The sequence below is a fragment of the Aphelocoma coerulescens genome, chromosome 13 (assembly GCF_041296385.1).
Source record: "Aphelocoma coerulescens isolate FSJ_1873_10779 chromosome 13, UR_Acoe_1.0, whole genome shotgun sequence".
Lineage (NCBI taxonomy): Eukaryota > Metazoa > Chordata > Aves > Passeriformes > Corvidae > Aphelocoma > Aphelocoma coerulescens.
In genome coordinates, this window is record NC_091027.1 from 17,174,454 (window position 1) to 17,189,580 (window position 15,127).

General features: G+C 59.9%; 2 protein-coding genes across 2 annotated transcripts in view; both read left to right on the forward strand.

Moving 5' to 3' along the window:
- The window catches only part of LOC138118390 (protocadherin gamma-B5-like), a 105,149-nt gene that overhangs the window by 31,942 nt on the left and 58,080 nt on the right, over window positions 1–15,127 (forward strand). The window lies entirely within an intron of this gene.
- On the forward strand, window positions 223–14,231 carry LOC138118342 (uncharacterized). Its single transcript, XM_069029280.1, has 4 exons — window positions 223–2,725; window positions 4,135–6,621; window positions 9,881–12,736; window positions 14,103–14,231. Exons 1-4 carry the CDS (start codon window positions 248–250, stop codon window positions 14,229–14,231), a joined length of 7,950 nt encoding a protein of 2,649 aa, XP_068885381.1. The 5' UTR covers window positions 223–247.

Sequence of the window (15,127 nt, forward strand, 5' to 3'; positions counted from 1 at the left end):
CGCCGCCGCGTCCTGCCCCCGCAGGCTGCTCGCTCGCCCGGCGCCGGCCAGAGCGGCAGCGGCACGGGCAGCAGCGGCGGCGGCGGCGGCGGCGAGAGACGGCGCTGGGCGGGGAGCAGCGGCGTCCGAGGCGGGCAGAGCGGGCTCGCTGCGCTGCGGCGGCCCGTGCGCTGTGTGGCGAGAGCGGCTGGAAGGGAGGCCGGGCAGCGGCAGGAGGCAGGAGCGCGGCGAGCGGCGGCGAGCGAGAATGGCGGTGAGGCGGCGGCAGAGGCGCGCTGCGGGCTGTGGGCGAGCGCTGCTGCCCGCGCTGCTGCTGTGCCTGTGGGGCCGGGCGGCGGCGGAGCGGCTCCGCTACTCCATCGCCGAGGAGCTGGGCAGAGGCTCGCTCGTGGGGCCGCTGGCGCGGGACCTGGGGCTCAGCGCGGACGAGCTGCCGGCGCGCAAGCTGCAGGTGGCGTCTGCCGGCAAAAAGCAGCTGAAATACTTCTCGGTGAATGAGGAAAATGGGAACCTGTACGTGAACGAGAGGCTGGACCGGGAGGAGATGTGCGGCGAGTCGGCGTCCTGCTCTGTCAGCTTCGAAGCGCTGGTGCAGAACCCTCTGAATATTTTCCGCGTCGAGGTGTCCATTGAGGATGTGAACGACAACTCCCCGGCTTTCAGCAACGCTGCTCTGGAACTTGAGATTGGTGAATGGACTCCCCCCGGTGCTCGTTTTCCGCTGGAGATGGCCCAAGATGCAGACGTGGGAAGCAATTCGCAGCTGACTTACCAGCTCACCAGCAACCCGTCTTTCTCCCTGGTCATGAAGGAAAGCCCTGATGGAATCAATCAGCCGGAATTAGTTCTGGAGAGAGCACTGGACAGGGAGAAGCAGAGCTCCTTTGAGCTGGTGCTGACGGCAATGGATGCTGGGGATCCAGTTCGATCTGGAGCTATCAAGATTCAGATAAATGTGACAGACTTAAATGACAACCCACCCGTGTTCGCGCAGGACCAGTACCGTGCGAGATTGCGAGAGGACGCCCCCCTGGGATCGAGAGTGTTAAACGTCTCTGCTTCCGACGCTGACACCGGCAACAATGCTCGCATCACCTACGGCTTCGGGAAAATGCCGGCCAAGATACTTCAGAGGTTCATGGTGGACGCGGAGAGCGGGATGATCACACTGAAGGAGGTTTTGGACTTCGAGGACACGAGAGGCTACACATTATTGGTGGAGGCGAAGGACGGTGGCGGTCTGGTGGCACAGTGCAAGGTGGTGGTGGAGGTGCTGGACGTGAATGATAACGCACCCGAGATCACCATTCTGTCGCTCTCGAGCCCTGTGCCCGAGGACGCGCCGGTCGGCACCGTGGTGGCCCTGCTGAATGTAAACGACCCAGACTCCGGCGAGAACGGTCAGGTGTCGTGTGAGCTGTCGGGCGAGGCCCCTCTGTCAGTCGTGGCGTCTTCGGGCGGCTCGTACAAGGTGGTGACGGCGAGCGCGCTGGACCGCGAGGAGGCGTCCGAGCACCGCGTGACGGTGGTGGCCCGGGACCGGGGCCGGCCGGCGCTGCGGAGCAGCACGGAGCTGGTGCTGGAGGTGTCGGACGTGAACGACAACGCGCCGGTGTTCGAGGAGGCGGCGTACAGCGCGTACGTGTCGGAGAACAACGCGGCGGGCGCGCTGGTGGTGCGCGTGCAGGCGCGGGACGCGGACGCGGGCGCCAACGGGCGCGTGAGCTACTGGCTGGCGGGCGGCAGCGCGGGCGCGGCGGGCGCGGCGGCGCTGGTGTCGGTGGAGGCGCGGAGCGGCGCGCTGTACGCGCAGCGCTCCTTGGACTACGAGCAGTGCCGCGAGTTCGCGGTGGCGGTGCGGGCGCAGGACGGCGGCTCGCCGGCGCGCAGCTCGACGGCCACGGTGCGCGTGTTCGTGCTGGACCGCAACGACAACGCGCCGAGGGTGCTGTGGCCGGCGGCGGGGGCGGGTGGCGGGGCGGCGGGAGGCGCGGCCCCGGCGGCGGCGGCGGCGGCGTTCGAGGTGGTTCCGCGCTCGGCCGAGGCCGGCTACCTGGTGGCCAAGGTGGTGGCGGTGGACGCGGACGCGGGGCGCAACGCGTGGCTGTCGTACGAGCTGGTGCAGGCGTCGGAGCCGGCGCTGTTCCGCGTGGGGCTGCACAGCGGCGAGGTGCGCACGGCGCGCGCCGTGTCCGAGAGGGACGCGGCCAAGCAGCGCGTGGTGGCCGTGGTGAAGGACCACGGGCAGCCGGCGCTGTCGGCCACGGCCACGCTGCACGTGGTGCTGGCCGAGAGCTTGCAGGAGGCGCTGCCGGAGCTGAGCGAGCGGGCGGCGGGCGCCGAGGCGCCGGCGGGCGAGCTGCAGTTCTACCTGGTGCTGGCGCTGGCGCTGCTGTCGGCGCTCTTGGTGCTGAGCGTGGCGCTGGCCGTGCTGGCGCGGCTGCGGCGGGCCGGGCCGCCCGCCGTGCTGCGCTGCCTGGGCGCGCAGCGCTTCTCGGTGGCCGGCGCCGCCTTCCCGGCCGACTTCTGCGAGGGCACCTTGCCCTACTCCTACAACCTGTGCGTGGCGGCGCCGGCGCGCGCCGTGCCCGAGGCCGCTTGGCCGCCGCCGCCGGTGCCCATCCTGTCTGCGGAGGAGCTTCTGGGCGGGGATTCCTGCGAGAAGCCGAGCCCGAGCAGCAGCGCCGTCGTGGGAGAGCCGCCCGCCGACACCGACACACCGCAGGTGTGTAAGTCCGCGCCCTCTTTCTCTGTGAACCTTTACTGAACGGCGTGCTGGAGGCAGTAGGCTCATTAGGGTTTGTTTTTTTTTACTTTGTGGATCTTTAAGTGCCCATCTGTGCTTTCCATGAACGCATTAAATAGTTCCACATCTAGGCTTTGTTTCTCTTTCTAGCCTTCAGAAATGGCAGTTAGAGCCTCATCAGGTTTAAGACATGTATGCTCATCTGGAAGTTCTTAAAGTTCTGCTTTCGGTGCCTAAAATGTATCTAGAGCTCTGAAGCTCTTTTCTTTCATCTCATATTCTGGCTCAGATTAATGGTTTTCCCAAGGGAAAATACATGTTTTCTATTGCTTTGTGATGCTAAGACAGGCGCATCCTTATTCTGTAGAATGAGATGATGATGATGAGCTTGGCTTGCAGAGTTTACTTTCCCGGTCGTTTTTTCTCTTAGCTGTGTTTTTCGACTTCAAATTGGTGGACAAACCCCCTTAATGTTGTTTCGGTATTTGGCTCCCAAAGGAAAGTTGCATGTAGTTCCATGAACATGGAAGTTCCAGTTCTGTGTGTTTCTTCCCATCTTTTGAGTGATGGCTGCTGTAGAAATGCTTACTCTCCTGACTCGGGTGAAGTTAGGATCTCAAAAATCCTCTATGACTAAGTCCTCAGAGTAAAACACTGTAGGTTCTGTGCTAAGTAAGGTTGCAACAAAATCGTAGCCAGAGAATGGAGAGCAATGCAGACTTTTTCAGGGTAGTCTGATGTGCGGGTGTAAGGACCATCCCTGCAGTGTCAGATTCGGCGATCAGAGCGACTGTTCACCAGTAGTTTCCCTAGACCGTAACGCTGTTTTGATCTGTTGAAAGGCTAAGAAAAGAGTTTTTCAAACACAAGTGCTGCAAAAACTTTGTGGGAGAGTTTGTGCTTCCTGACTTATGGAATGAAACTCGTGGTATTCCACACATAATATTAAGGGAGATTTATAATCATGTTATATTGCCACAATAAAAAAATCTTTCCTTGTGGTGGAAATAACATAACCACGGGAGGCGTGTTGCTTCTGCCTGGTCGTCATCATCTGGAGGATCAAACAGAGATCAGCAAGAGAAAATCAATGTGTCTCTGGCTACTGAGCCATCCCGCCCAGCTGCCCGCTGGCAAGACAGGACGAGCATTGCTCGGTGCCTGCAGTGCGAGGAGGAGGCTGCGGGCGCCGCTGTTGACCGAGAAGAGCGAGAGGAAAATCGGAGCGCTGCAGCCCCGCCCGCTGCGGACCCGCTCGATCGGTTGCTCGCTCCCGAGCGACAGGCTCGGCGGCGGGCGGTCTACGGTCGTCCCCTCTCTGCGGAACCGGGCTGCGCGAGGCGGAGGGGACGGCGGAAGCAGCTCGGTGCAGGAGCTCGGATCGCTAGGTGGGGAGCTGCTCGCGGTGTTGCGGTGCCGCGGCGGAGATGTGCGCGGCGGGGAGGCGCTGGGGCCGGCGGCAGCGAGCTCTGCTCTGGGCCGTCCTGCTGGCGGCGTGGGAGGCGGCGTGGGGGCAGCTGCGCTACTCGGTGCCCGAGGAGATGCCCAAGGGCTCGTTCGTGGGCGACGTGGCCAAGGACCTGGGGCTGCAGCTGCCGGAGATCAGTGAACGCGGCGTCCGCATTGTGTCTGAAGGTAGGACGCAGTATTTCGCTGTGCATGGGAAGACGGGACATTTAGTGACGGCAGAGAGGATCGACAGAGAGCAGCTGTGCCGGCTGGTGGACAAATGCGTGCTGCGCTGTGAGCTGATAGTGGAGGGGGAAATGAAGTTTTATGAAATAGAAGTGGAAATCACGGACATTAACGACAACGCCCCGACCTTCCGAGAGGCAGAAATAGAACTTAGAATGAGCGAGACGACAGCCCCGGGGTCGCGGTTTCCCCTGGCTGAGGCTCACGATCCGGACTCGGGCCGGAATTCCCTGCAGAGCTACGAGCTGAGCGGCGACGAGCACTTCTCGCTGGCCGTGCAGGCGGGCCCCGGCGGCGATCAGCGTCCCGAGCTGGTGCTGGCGAAGGCGCTGGACCGGGAGGAGGCGGCGTTTCACGAGCTGGTGCTGAGGGCGATCGACGGCGGCGATCCGGCACGGACGGGCACGGCTCGGATCCGAGTGACAGTGCTGGACGCGAACGACAACGCGCCCGTGTTCAGCCAGGCGGAGTACACGGTGCGTGTGCCCGAGGACGTGCCCGTGGGCTCCACCCTCATTACTGTGACGGCCACGGACGCCGACGAGGGTCTGTACGGGCACGTGAAATACTCGTTGAAAAAAGTGTCAGACATAGCATTGAATATTTTCCATCTGGATTATGAGACTGGAGAGATCACGCTATTGCGAAACCTGGACTTTGAGGACGGCAATTACCATGAACTGGAGGTGCAGGCACATGATGGTGGAGGACTTTCTGATACGACCAAAATTACGATCTCCGTGACAGACGTCAACGACAACATGCCAGAGATATCGGTGAGGTCGGCAATTAGTGAAATCTCTGAGGACGCTCTGTCGGGGACGGTGGTCGCCCTGCTGCACGTGAGGGACCGTGACTCCGGGGCGAATGGCGAGGTGCGCTGCTCACTCGACGGGGACATTCCGTTCCGGCTGCAGAACTCCCACGGCAGCTACTACAGCGTGGTGACAGCGAGAGAACTGGACCGGGAGCAGGTGTCGGAGTACAACGTGACGGTGCGGGCGGCCGACGGCGGGTCGCCGGCGCTGCAGAGCAGCGCGGTGCTGGCGCTGCGGGTGCTGGACGTGAACGACAACGCGCCGGTGTTCGCGCAGGAGCGCTACAGCGCGCGGCTGGCGGAGAACAACGCGGCGGGCGCGCTGGTGCTGACGGTGCGCGCGACGGACGCGGACTGGGGGCAGAACGCGCGCGTGCGGTACCGGCTGTCGGAGGGGCGGGTGCGGGGCGCGCCGCTGTCGTCGTACGTGTCGGTGCAGGCGGAGACGGGCGCGCTGTACGCGCTGCGCTCCTTCGACTACGAGGAGGTGCGCGAGCTGGAGCTGTGGGTGCGTGCGGAGGACGGCGGCGCGCCGGCGCTGAGCAGCAACGTGTCGGTGCGGCTGCTGATCGTGGACGAGAACGACAACGCGCCGCAGGTGCTGTACCCGCCCGCGGCTCCGCCCGTGGCGTCGGGCGGGGGCTGGTCGGGCGTGGAGCTGGCGCCGCGCTCGTCGGAGCCCGGCGCGCTGGTGGCCAAGGTGGTGGCGGTGGACGCGGACGCGGGGCAGAACGCGTGGCTGTCGTACGAGCTGGCCAAGGCGACGGAGCCGGGGCTGTTCCGCGTGGGGCTGCACAGCGGCGAGGTGCGCACGGCGCGCTTCCCGCTGGCCCGCGACGCGGCGCGGCAGAGCCTGGTGGTGGTGGTGAAGGACCACGGGCGGCCGGCGCTGTCGGCCACGGCCACGCTGAGCGTGGTGCTGGCCGAGAGCGTGGCCGAGCTGCTGGCCGAGCTGGGCAGCGCGGCCGAGGCGGCGGCGCCGGGCGAGCCGGCCGGCAGCCTGACGCGCTGGCTCGTGCTGGCCGTGGCCGCCGTGTCCTGCCTGTTCGTCGCCTTCCTGCTGCTGCTGCTGGCGCTGCGCCTGCGCCGCTGGCGCCGCGAGCAGCTGCTGGCGGCCGACAGCGGCGTCTTGCGCGGCGTGCCGGTCTCGCACTTCGTGGGCATCGACGGCGTGCGCGCCTTCCTGCAGTCCTACTCGCACGAGGTGTCGCTCACGGCCGACTCGCGCAAGAGCCAGCTGCGCTTCTCGGGCGCCAGCTGCTGCGACACCCTGCCGGCCCGGCCGCCGCCCGACGAGCCCGCGCCGCTGCTCGGGGAGGAGGACCCTGCCGGCTCCCGCCCCGCGGATCCCGCCCCTCCCTCGGTGAGTTTCTGGAGCCGAATTCTGTGTGAGATGCTTCCGTCTGCTGCTCCTCTGTCCTTTCTTGCCCTGTTCTGTGTCTTGGATAGGGACGATTTGCAGAGACGGAAGTTCATGGGCACGCTGTGTTCTGGTGCTTCTTGCTGCAGGGTGGGGGACGTGGGATTGGTGGTCAGCTTTGAAGATGTTGGGCGAGGTAGGAGAAGGGAGGTTGCTCTTGGCTGGAGCTTTGTTCTTTGTTTTTAAGATTTTGCATTTCGTTTCTCGGTTTTTTTTCCCCCGAGAAGCGTAATTCCTCTCAGCATTACATATTCTCAATGGATGTGTTGCATTAAATGCAAGTGGAATTTACTCTGTTTGCAGGGTCAGGTGTTTCCCAGAGAGCACCTGTGCACGGGCAGGTTAAAGTTCTTTTGAAACCGCACTTATTGGCCCCATGTGTAACATCATTTTAATGTTTGAGAATCATGTACCTTCCAAGTTACCCGTGTTCTGAAGTAGGATGATGGTTTCCTGGAGCACTTACTGTGTTGACTGGGTCCTTATCAGAGCTGGATATCGCTTATGCACGTGAGAGTGTTTTATTTTAGGTAGTAGCACACATTTCTTTTGGGCGTCAGTGCTGTGATTGTTCTCAGATAAGGAGAGGTTGTGTGCGCCGCTTTTCTTTCAGAGGTGTCTGACTGCAAAGGTAGCTTTCCTGTTGCGTAATGTCTGGGCAGGGTGAAAAATCTCTCTGTGCAGGGGCAGTGAAGATTGAAAGTTTGCTGTGGTTTAATTTGAAAAGTCCAAAAGGTGTAAAGATGGTGTAGAAACACAGTTTGTTGTAGTTCTTATATGAGACTCACAGTCGTGGTTGTTTGCCTATTCCCTTTTGTACTCCACAAAGAAATTCCATTGAGGAACTGTGGCCATGGACTCTGCTGTGAGCTCCTGCGTGAGAGTTGTGTGGGCTTTCTACCCCCTAAATACCCTTCTCGTGTACCTACTACTGTTGGGATAATATGAAATGTCAGGCTATTGAACCTTGCAGAGAAATGCAACTCCCCTTCCTGGTAAATGTACATGGGCTGATGGCGGTGGATGTTAAAGATGTTTTGGATGTCAGCTGGGGTTTTGATTGAATGTTCTTGCAAATTATGAGGGTCAGAGAACACCATGTACATTGTGCAGGGCTGGAGACAAGAGTCCTGTGAGCTGAGGTCTGTTGAAACAGGAGGGACATGGTTTGCTCTTTTCCAAGTTCGATGTTCAGCCATACCATCGTGCAATGTGATTTTCTTCTTGCCTGGTAAATTTGCCCTAACAGATCTTACTCCAGCTGTGTGGAAAGCCGTGGGAGCTTCCTCCTGTGTGTTTGGAGGTTGTTGTGTTTTTTAAATGAATGGTTTAATTAGGTACTTATGGCAGGTGCCATAAAGGGAACTCTGGGTTTAGACAACTCTCTATTCATCACCTCTCAAGTACCTGAACTCAGTGCCTAACCTTAGTGCCACCATCATCAAGAGTATATGTTGACCCCCTTCTTTCTGCAGGTGTAAATTTCTTGCCTTGCTAATTTTAATAGAAGTGTTTTCTTAAACTGTTACTGGAAGAAATTCTTATGCTTGTCACGTACACAGGTTGAGAAGTCAGATATTTTTCATGGCAATGGGAAGCTGTCTGAGGAGATTTTCTTTTGGTGGACCCTCTCTGGAAATGTTTACCATGTCTGATAATTCTGTGAGCTGTGAAGGGATTGAGGAGAGACTAGTTAGTGAGTAATTAATGTTGGACACAAGGCATGTGTCTTGTTGATTCCCAGTGTTTATTCATGACCTTCTGAAAATTGTCTAAAGGTGTCTTCATTTTTTATGATATTGTGTCATTTGGACTCCAAGTGCCAGGTTGTGTGTTCACCATTTAGGTTTTCTGTTTCATGATGTTTCCTGTGAATGGGAATTCTTGGGCACAGATGGAGACCTTGCATTCAGAGTAGGAGAAGGATACACCCTACAAAGAACGCATGTGCTGGATAAAGGGGGTGTTACCTTTGAGTGATACTTTGATGACTGGATCACGAATTGAGCTGCCAATGTCTTATAGCCTTTACAACAATTCAGAATTGCTGAAATTATTGCAATGAGCAGAAAACTCGCTGTGCATGCATTTGTGTTGTGATCCTTGGGATCTGAGAAGTTGTGAGTGCAGCTTTTCTTTTCATGATGCTGTGTGATGATGGAGAGAAGTCTACCCAGAGACAGGGCCAGTGCAGGAGTTTACTGCAGTATGGTTTGAAATGGATGAAGGAAATGTATAAATTTCAATTTTTCCTGGTAGTTAGATGAGGCCCTCACCTGTGTTTCCAAGGATTCTCCTTTTTTCGCGGTCCAACGATCTGACTGTGGCTGGGGTGTGTGTTTCGAGGTCCTGTGCGACGCTCCTGTGTACTTGGTACAAGACATTTTCCTTCGTTGTGTACCTGCTATGACTGACAGAATCGGAAATGGGAATTTATACATTCTGGTGGTTTCAGAAGTGGAGTGTTGTCTAAATACCCAGCCCGAGTTGGGTGTGTCTGCACACTTAGAATGCACTGCGAGTAGGCTGAGAGACTGGCTTCGATCCAGGAAATAGGTGTGCCAAAGGGGTATTGTTTGGAAAGTAGTTAGATTTCATGTCTGGTGTCCAGGCCTGTGCCATTTTTTCCCTGTGATCTTTCGCTGAAAGTAAATGACATTCATGCAGCAATAATGAACCATGATGCTCGGATAGGACGGTTTATATTTCCAATATGAAACATCTTTTATTCGGTTCTGTGAAAGACTCAGAAATGACTTTGCACTTTCTCACTGTCAGGTTCTCAAGTATGGAATGCAAAAGAAAGAATTTCCATGAATCAGATAAGAATAATAAGTGATATTCCATCTTAGCTTAGAGTTCTAAACATTGCTTTAGGGTGATCTCTTTCTCAGGTTAATTTATCCCATGTAAAGGAAGCAGAATTCAAGATACCTGATGGAGAGCTGAAAGGCTCCAAAAATCACCCCTTTTTATAATATAGTTTCTTACTTTTACACCATGATTTTATCAAGATCAGGTGAGTTCTTTTCTGTACTGCTCTGCCCTGAATTCTTGCGTGTGACTATTCTGTATGACTCAAGGAGATGACTTAAAAGCACCCAAGAGCGTATCTCCGTTAAAAAGGACCTTGGAATCCAAGAGAGCCAGTGCTGCTGCGCTCGCTGTTTGCAGTCGATGAGAGACCCCAGCTCCGGCGCAGCCCCTGAGCCCCGCGCAAAGCCGGGCCCCCTTGAGCGCGGCCATCGGGCGGCTGCAGTGGCGTGGCGGCGCCTCCGGGTGCCGCTGTTGGCCGCCAAGGAGCGGTGCTGGAGCCGCCGCCGCCGCCGCGTCCTGCCCCCGCAGGCTGCTCGCTCGCCCGGCGCCGGCCAGAGCGGCAGCGGCACGGGCAGCAGCGGCGGCGGCGGCGGCGAGAGACGGCGCTGGGCGGGGAGCAGCGGCGTCCGAGGCGGGCAGAGCGGGCTCGCTGCGCTGCGGCGGCCCGTGCGCTGTGTGGCGAGAGCGGCTGGAAGGGAGGCAGGGCAGCGGCAGGAGGCAGGAGCGCGGCGAGCGGCGGCGAGCGAGAATGGCGGTGAGGCGGCGGCAGAGGCGCGCTGCGGGCTGTGGGCGAGCGCTGCTGCCCGCGCTGCTGCTGTGCCTGTGGGGCCGGGCGGCGGCGGAGCGGCTCCGCTACTCCATCGCCGAGGAGCTGGGCAGAGGCTCGCTCGTGGGGCCGCTGGCGCGGGACCTGGGGCTCAGCGCGGACGAGCTGCCGGCGCGCAAGCTGCAGGTGGCGTCTGCCGGCAAAAAGCAGCTGAAATACTTCTCGGTGAATGAGGAAAACGGGAACCTGTACGTGAACGAGAGGCTGGACCGGGAGGAGATGTGCGGCGAGTCGGCGTCCTGCTCTGTCAGCTTCGAGGCACTGGTGCACAACCCTCTGAATGTTTTCCACGTCGAGGTGTCCATTGAAGATGTGAATGACAACCCCCCGGCCTTCAGAAAGGCTGCTCTGGAGCTCGAGATCGGTGAATGGACGCTTCCCGGTGCTCGTTTTCCCCTGGAGACGGCCCGAGACGCTGACGTGGGCAGGAACTCGCTGCTGACTTACCAACTGACCAGCAACCCATCCTTCTCTCTGGCCTTAAAGGAGAGGCCCGACGGAAGCAAGCAGCCGGAATTAGTGCTTGAGATAGCTTTGGACCGAGAGAAGCAGAGTTCTTTCGAGCTGGTGCTGACGGCAGTGGATGGCGGGGACCCAGCGAGGTCCGGGACTGTCCAGGTTCGGGTAAACGTGACAGACGCCAACGACAACCCACCCGTGTTCAGCAAAAGCATCTACGAGGCACGGGTGGCAGAGAATTTGCCAGCAGGGTCGCTGGTGCTGCGGGTACAGGCGACGGATGCAGACGCGGGCACCAATGGGCGGGTCTTCTACTCCTTCGGAAACGTCCCAGAGGCTGTCAGCGCATTGTTCACTGTCGACAGCGAGAGCGGGGAGATCAGGACAGCGGGTCCCCTCGACTACGAGGAGAAAAATAAATACCTCTTCGGCCTCGAGGCGAGGGACGGTGGGGGTTTGGTATCACATTGCAACGTACAGATAGACATCACGGACGAGAACGACAACGCACCCGAGATCACCATTCTGTCCCTCTCGAGTCCTGTGCCCGAGGACGCACCAGTCGGCACCGTGGTGGCCGTGCTGAATGTAAACGACCCGGACTCCGGCGAGAACGGTCAGGTGTCGTGCGAGCTGTCGGGCGAGGCCCCTCTGTCGATCGTGGCGTCTTCGGGTGGCTCGTACAAGGTGGTGACGGCGAGCGCGCTGGACCGCGAGGAGGCGTCCGAGCACCGCGTGACGGTGGTGGCCCGGGACCGGGGCCGGCCGGCGCTGCGGAGCAGCACGGAGCTGGTGCTGGAGGTGTCGGACGTGAACGACAACGCGCCGGTGTTCGAGGAGGCGGCGTACAGCGCGTACGTGGCGGAGAACAACGCGGCGGGCGCGCTGGTGGTGCGCGTGCAGGCGCGGGACGCGGACGCGGGCGCCAACGGGCGCGTGAGCTACTGGCTGGCGGGCGGCAGCGCGGGCGCGGCGGGCGCGGCGGCGCTGGTGTCGGTGGAGGCGCGGAGCGGCGCGCTGTACGCGCAGCGCTCCTTGGACTACGAGCAGTGCCGCGAGTTCGCGGTGGCGGTGCGGGCGCAGGACGGCGGCTCGCCGGCGCGCAGCTCGACGGCCACGGTGCGCGTGTTCGTGCTGGACCGCAACGACAACGCGCCGAGGGTGCTGTGGCCGGCGGCGGGGGCGGGTGGCGCGGCGGCGGGAGGCGCGGCCCCGGCGGCGGGAGGCGCGGCCCCGGCGGCGGCGGCGTTCGAGGTGGTTCCGCGCTCGGCCGAGGCCGGCTACCTGGTGGCCAAGGTGGTGGCGGTGGACGCGGACGCGGGGCGCAACGCGTGGCTGTCGTACGAGCTGGTGCAGGCGTCGGAGCCGGCGCTGTTCCGCGTGGGGCTGCACAGCGGCGAGGTGCGCACGGCGCGCGCCGTGTCCGAGAGGGACGCGGCCAAGCAGCGCGTGGTGGCCGTGGTGAAGGACCACGGGCAGCCGGCGCTGTCGGCCACGGCCACGCTGCACGTGGTGCTGGCCGAGAGCTTGCAGGAGGCGCTGCCGGAGCTGAGCGAGCGGGCGGCGGGCGCCGAGGCGCCGGCGGGCGAGCTGCAGTTCTACCTGGTGCTGGCGCTGGCGCTGCTGTCGGCGCTCTTGGTGCTGAGCGTGGCGCTGGCCGTGCTGGCGCGGCTGCGGCGGGCCGGGCCGCCCGCCGTGCTGCGCTGCCTGGGCGCGCAGCGCTTCTCGGTGGCCGGCGCCGCCTTCCCGGCCGACTTCTGCGAGGGCACCTTGCCCTACTCCTACAACCTGTGCGTGGCGGCGCCGGCGCGCGCCGTGCCCGAGGCCGCTTGGCCGCCGCCGCCGGTGCCCATCCTGTCTGCGGAGGAGCTTCTGGGCGGGGATTCCTGCGAGAAACCGAGCCCGAGTAGTAGCACCGTTGCGGGAGAGCCGCCCGCCGAAGCTGATGTAGCGCAGGTTTGTAAGCCCGCATGCTCTTTCTCTTCGAACCTTTCCTTCCTAGGGGCGTGCAGCTGTCTGTTCTTTGGCTTCCTTTTTCGTTTGGGATGGCTCGTTCTAGTCTGTGTTTCAATGAAACCCTGTAAGAGTCTAATCCACTATTTATTGTCAGCCGGCGTCATGAACGGCCACTTTTTTTGTGTCATGATCTAATGATAAGACTAGACTCAGTGAATTGGCTCTTACCTTTCAGCTTGTGCGTAGTAAAATTGTACAGGATTGGTGATGCTGTGATTGTTGTTTTTCTTCATTTTCCACCTAGAACAGGAAGGCAGAGACGGCAGCTTTTCTATTATCACATGGTGAGGTACTATCTTCGAAACTTGTTGTATCAATCGCTGAGAGTTTCTAATGATGAAGGCAAATTTTTTGTGTGTAGAAAGAGATTCGTTTATTGACGCTCGATATTTGAGATTTTTTTTTTTGAGCTCTCGTTCTTGATCTGCCCCTGAGTAACAGCTGTAGAACCAACCTCTTTATTTACTGCTCTTTTGGTGTTTCACTGCAAATGGGACGTGCATATCCATCACTTACTGTAAAAGTGACAGGTCATTCCTTTATAATGAATGCTCCTCCCCTTTTCCGCCCCCTCTTACATCTTTTGAGGGACGGTAGCTGCATAAATGCCAGGCTTCCGTGAACAGATGAAATAAACATGGTCTGTGTCACTTCCTGCCTCATCAGTTGTCACACGTGTAGGGGAGGATTTTACCATTCAGCTTGTCTTTTCCAAAATGTTTCGGATGTACAGTAGCTCTTCTTTTGTTCTATCATATCTTGAGGTTCCCTTGGAAAATTTTGTCTACAAAGCTAGGGTTGTCTGAAATCTTAAGCGTTACCAAAGTTCTAGGCGTATCCTTACTCCATAACATAAGATCTGGTAATCCTACACGATGGGCTCAGGATAACGGAGTGGATGTTTCCTCCTTCCTGATCTATATGTCCCATAGCGAAGTACTGAGACTTTGATGGCTACTCAGTAATACCCCGTTGGTTAATGGGTGTACTCCAAAGCGAACATACGTGTGTCTGATGGAAGTTCGGCTGTGTGCGATCCCATGCTTTGCTGGAAGGCGGCGGCAGAAATGACAGCTTTAGTCCCGCAGGACTGAATACAACGTCTCGGTGGCGACTGTCCCCTCCCCTCTCTCACGGGCGAGGTTTCCGTGGGCAAGGGAGGACGGGCATTGCTCGGCAGCGCTCGGTGCCTGCAGTGCCGGCAGGAGGCTGCGGGCGCCGCTGTTGACCGAGAGGAGCGAGAGGAAGCTCGGAGCGCTGCAGCCCCGCCCGCTGCGGACCCGCTCGATCGGTTGTTCCCTGTCAGGCTCGGCGGCGGGCGGTCTGCGAGCGTCCCCGCGGTGCGGAGCAGTGCGGCAACCAGACGGAAGGACCGGCGGCAGCAGCCGGGAGCTCTGAGCCGGGATCTGAGTTAAACAGGGAGACGGATCGGTAGTCGGAGGCGGGGAAAAGACGGCGGTGGTGAGGTGCCGCGGCGGAGATGTGCGCGGCGGGGAGGCGCTGGGGCCGGCGGCAGCGAGCTCTGCTCTGGGCCGTCCTGCTGGCAGCGTGGGAGGCGGCGTGGGGGCAGCTGCGCTACTCGGTGCCCGAGGAGATGCCCAAGGGCTCGTTCGTGGGCGACGTGACCAAGGACCTGGGGCTGCAGCTGCCGGAGATCAACGAACGCGGCGTCCGCGTTGTGTCTGAAGGTAGGACGCAGTATTTCGCTGTGCACGGAAAGACGGGACATTTAGTGACGGCGGAGAGGATCGACAGAGAGCAGCTGTGCGAGAGTGTGCAGCAATGCGTGCTGCGCTGTGAGCTGATAGTGGAGGGGGAGATGAAGTTTTATGAAATCGAAGTGGAAATCACGGACATTAACGACAATGCGCCAAGCTTCAAAGAAATTGATCTGGAAGAGAGAATAAGCGAGACCACAGCCCCGGGGTCCCGCTTTCCCCTGGCTGAGGCTCAAGACCTGGATTCGGGCCGGAATTCCCTGCAGAGCTACGAGCTGAGCGGCGACGAGCACTTCTCGCTGGCCGTGCAGGCGGGCCCCGGCGGCGATCAGCGTCCCGAGCTGGTGCTGGCGAAGGCGCTGGACCGGGAGGAGGCGGCGTTTCACGAGCTGGTGCTGAGGGCGATTGATGGCGGCGATCCGGCACGGACGGGCACGGCTCGGATCCGAGTGACAGTGGTGGACGCGAACGACAACGCGCCCGTGTTCAGCCAGGCGGAGTACACGGTGCGTGTGCCCGAGGATGTGCCCGTGGGCTACACCCTCGTCACTGTTACTGCCACAGACGCGGACGAGGGGCTGAACGGGCACGTGAAATACTCGTTAAAGAAAAT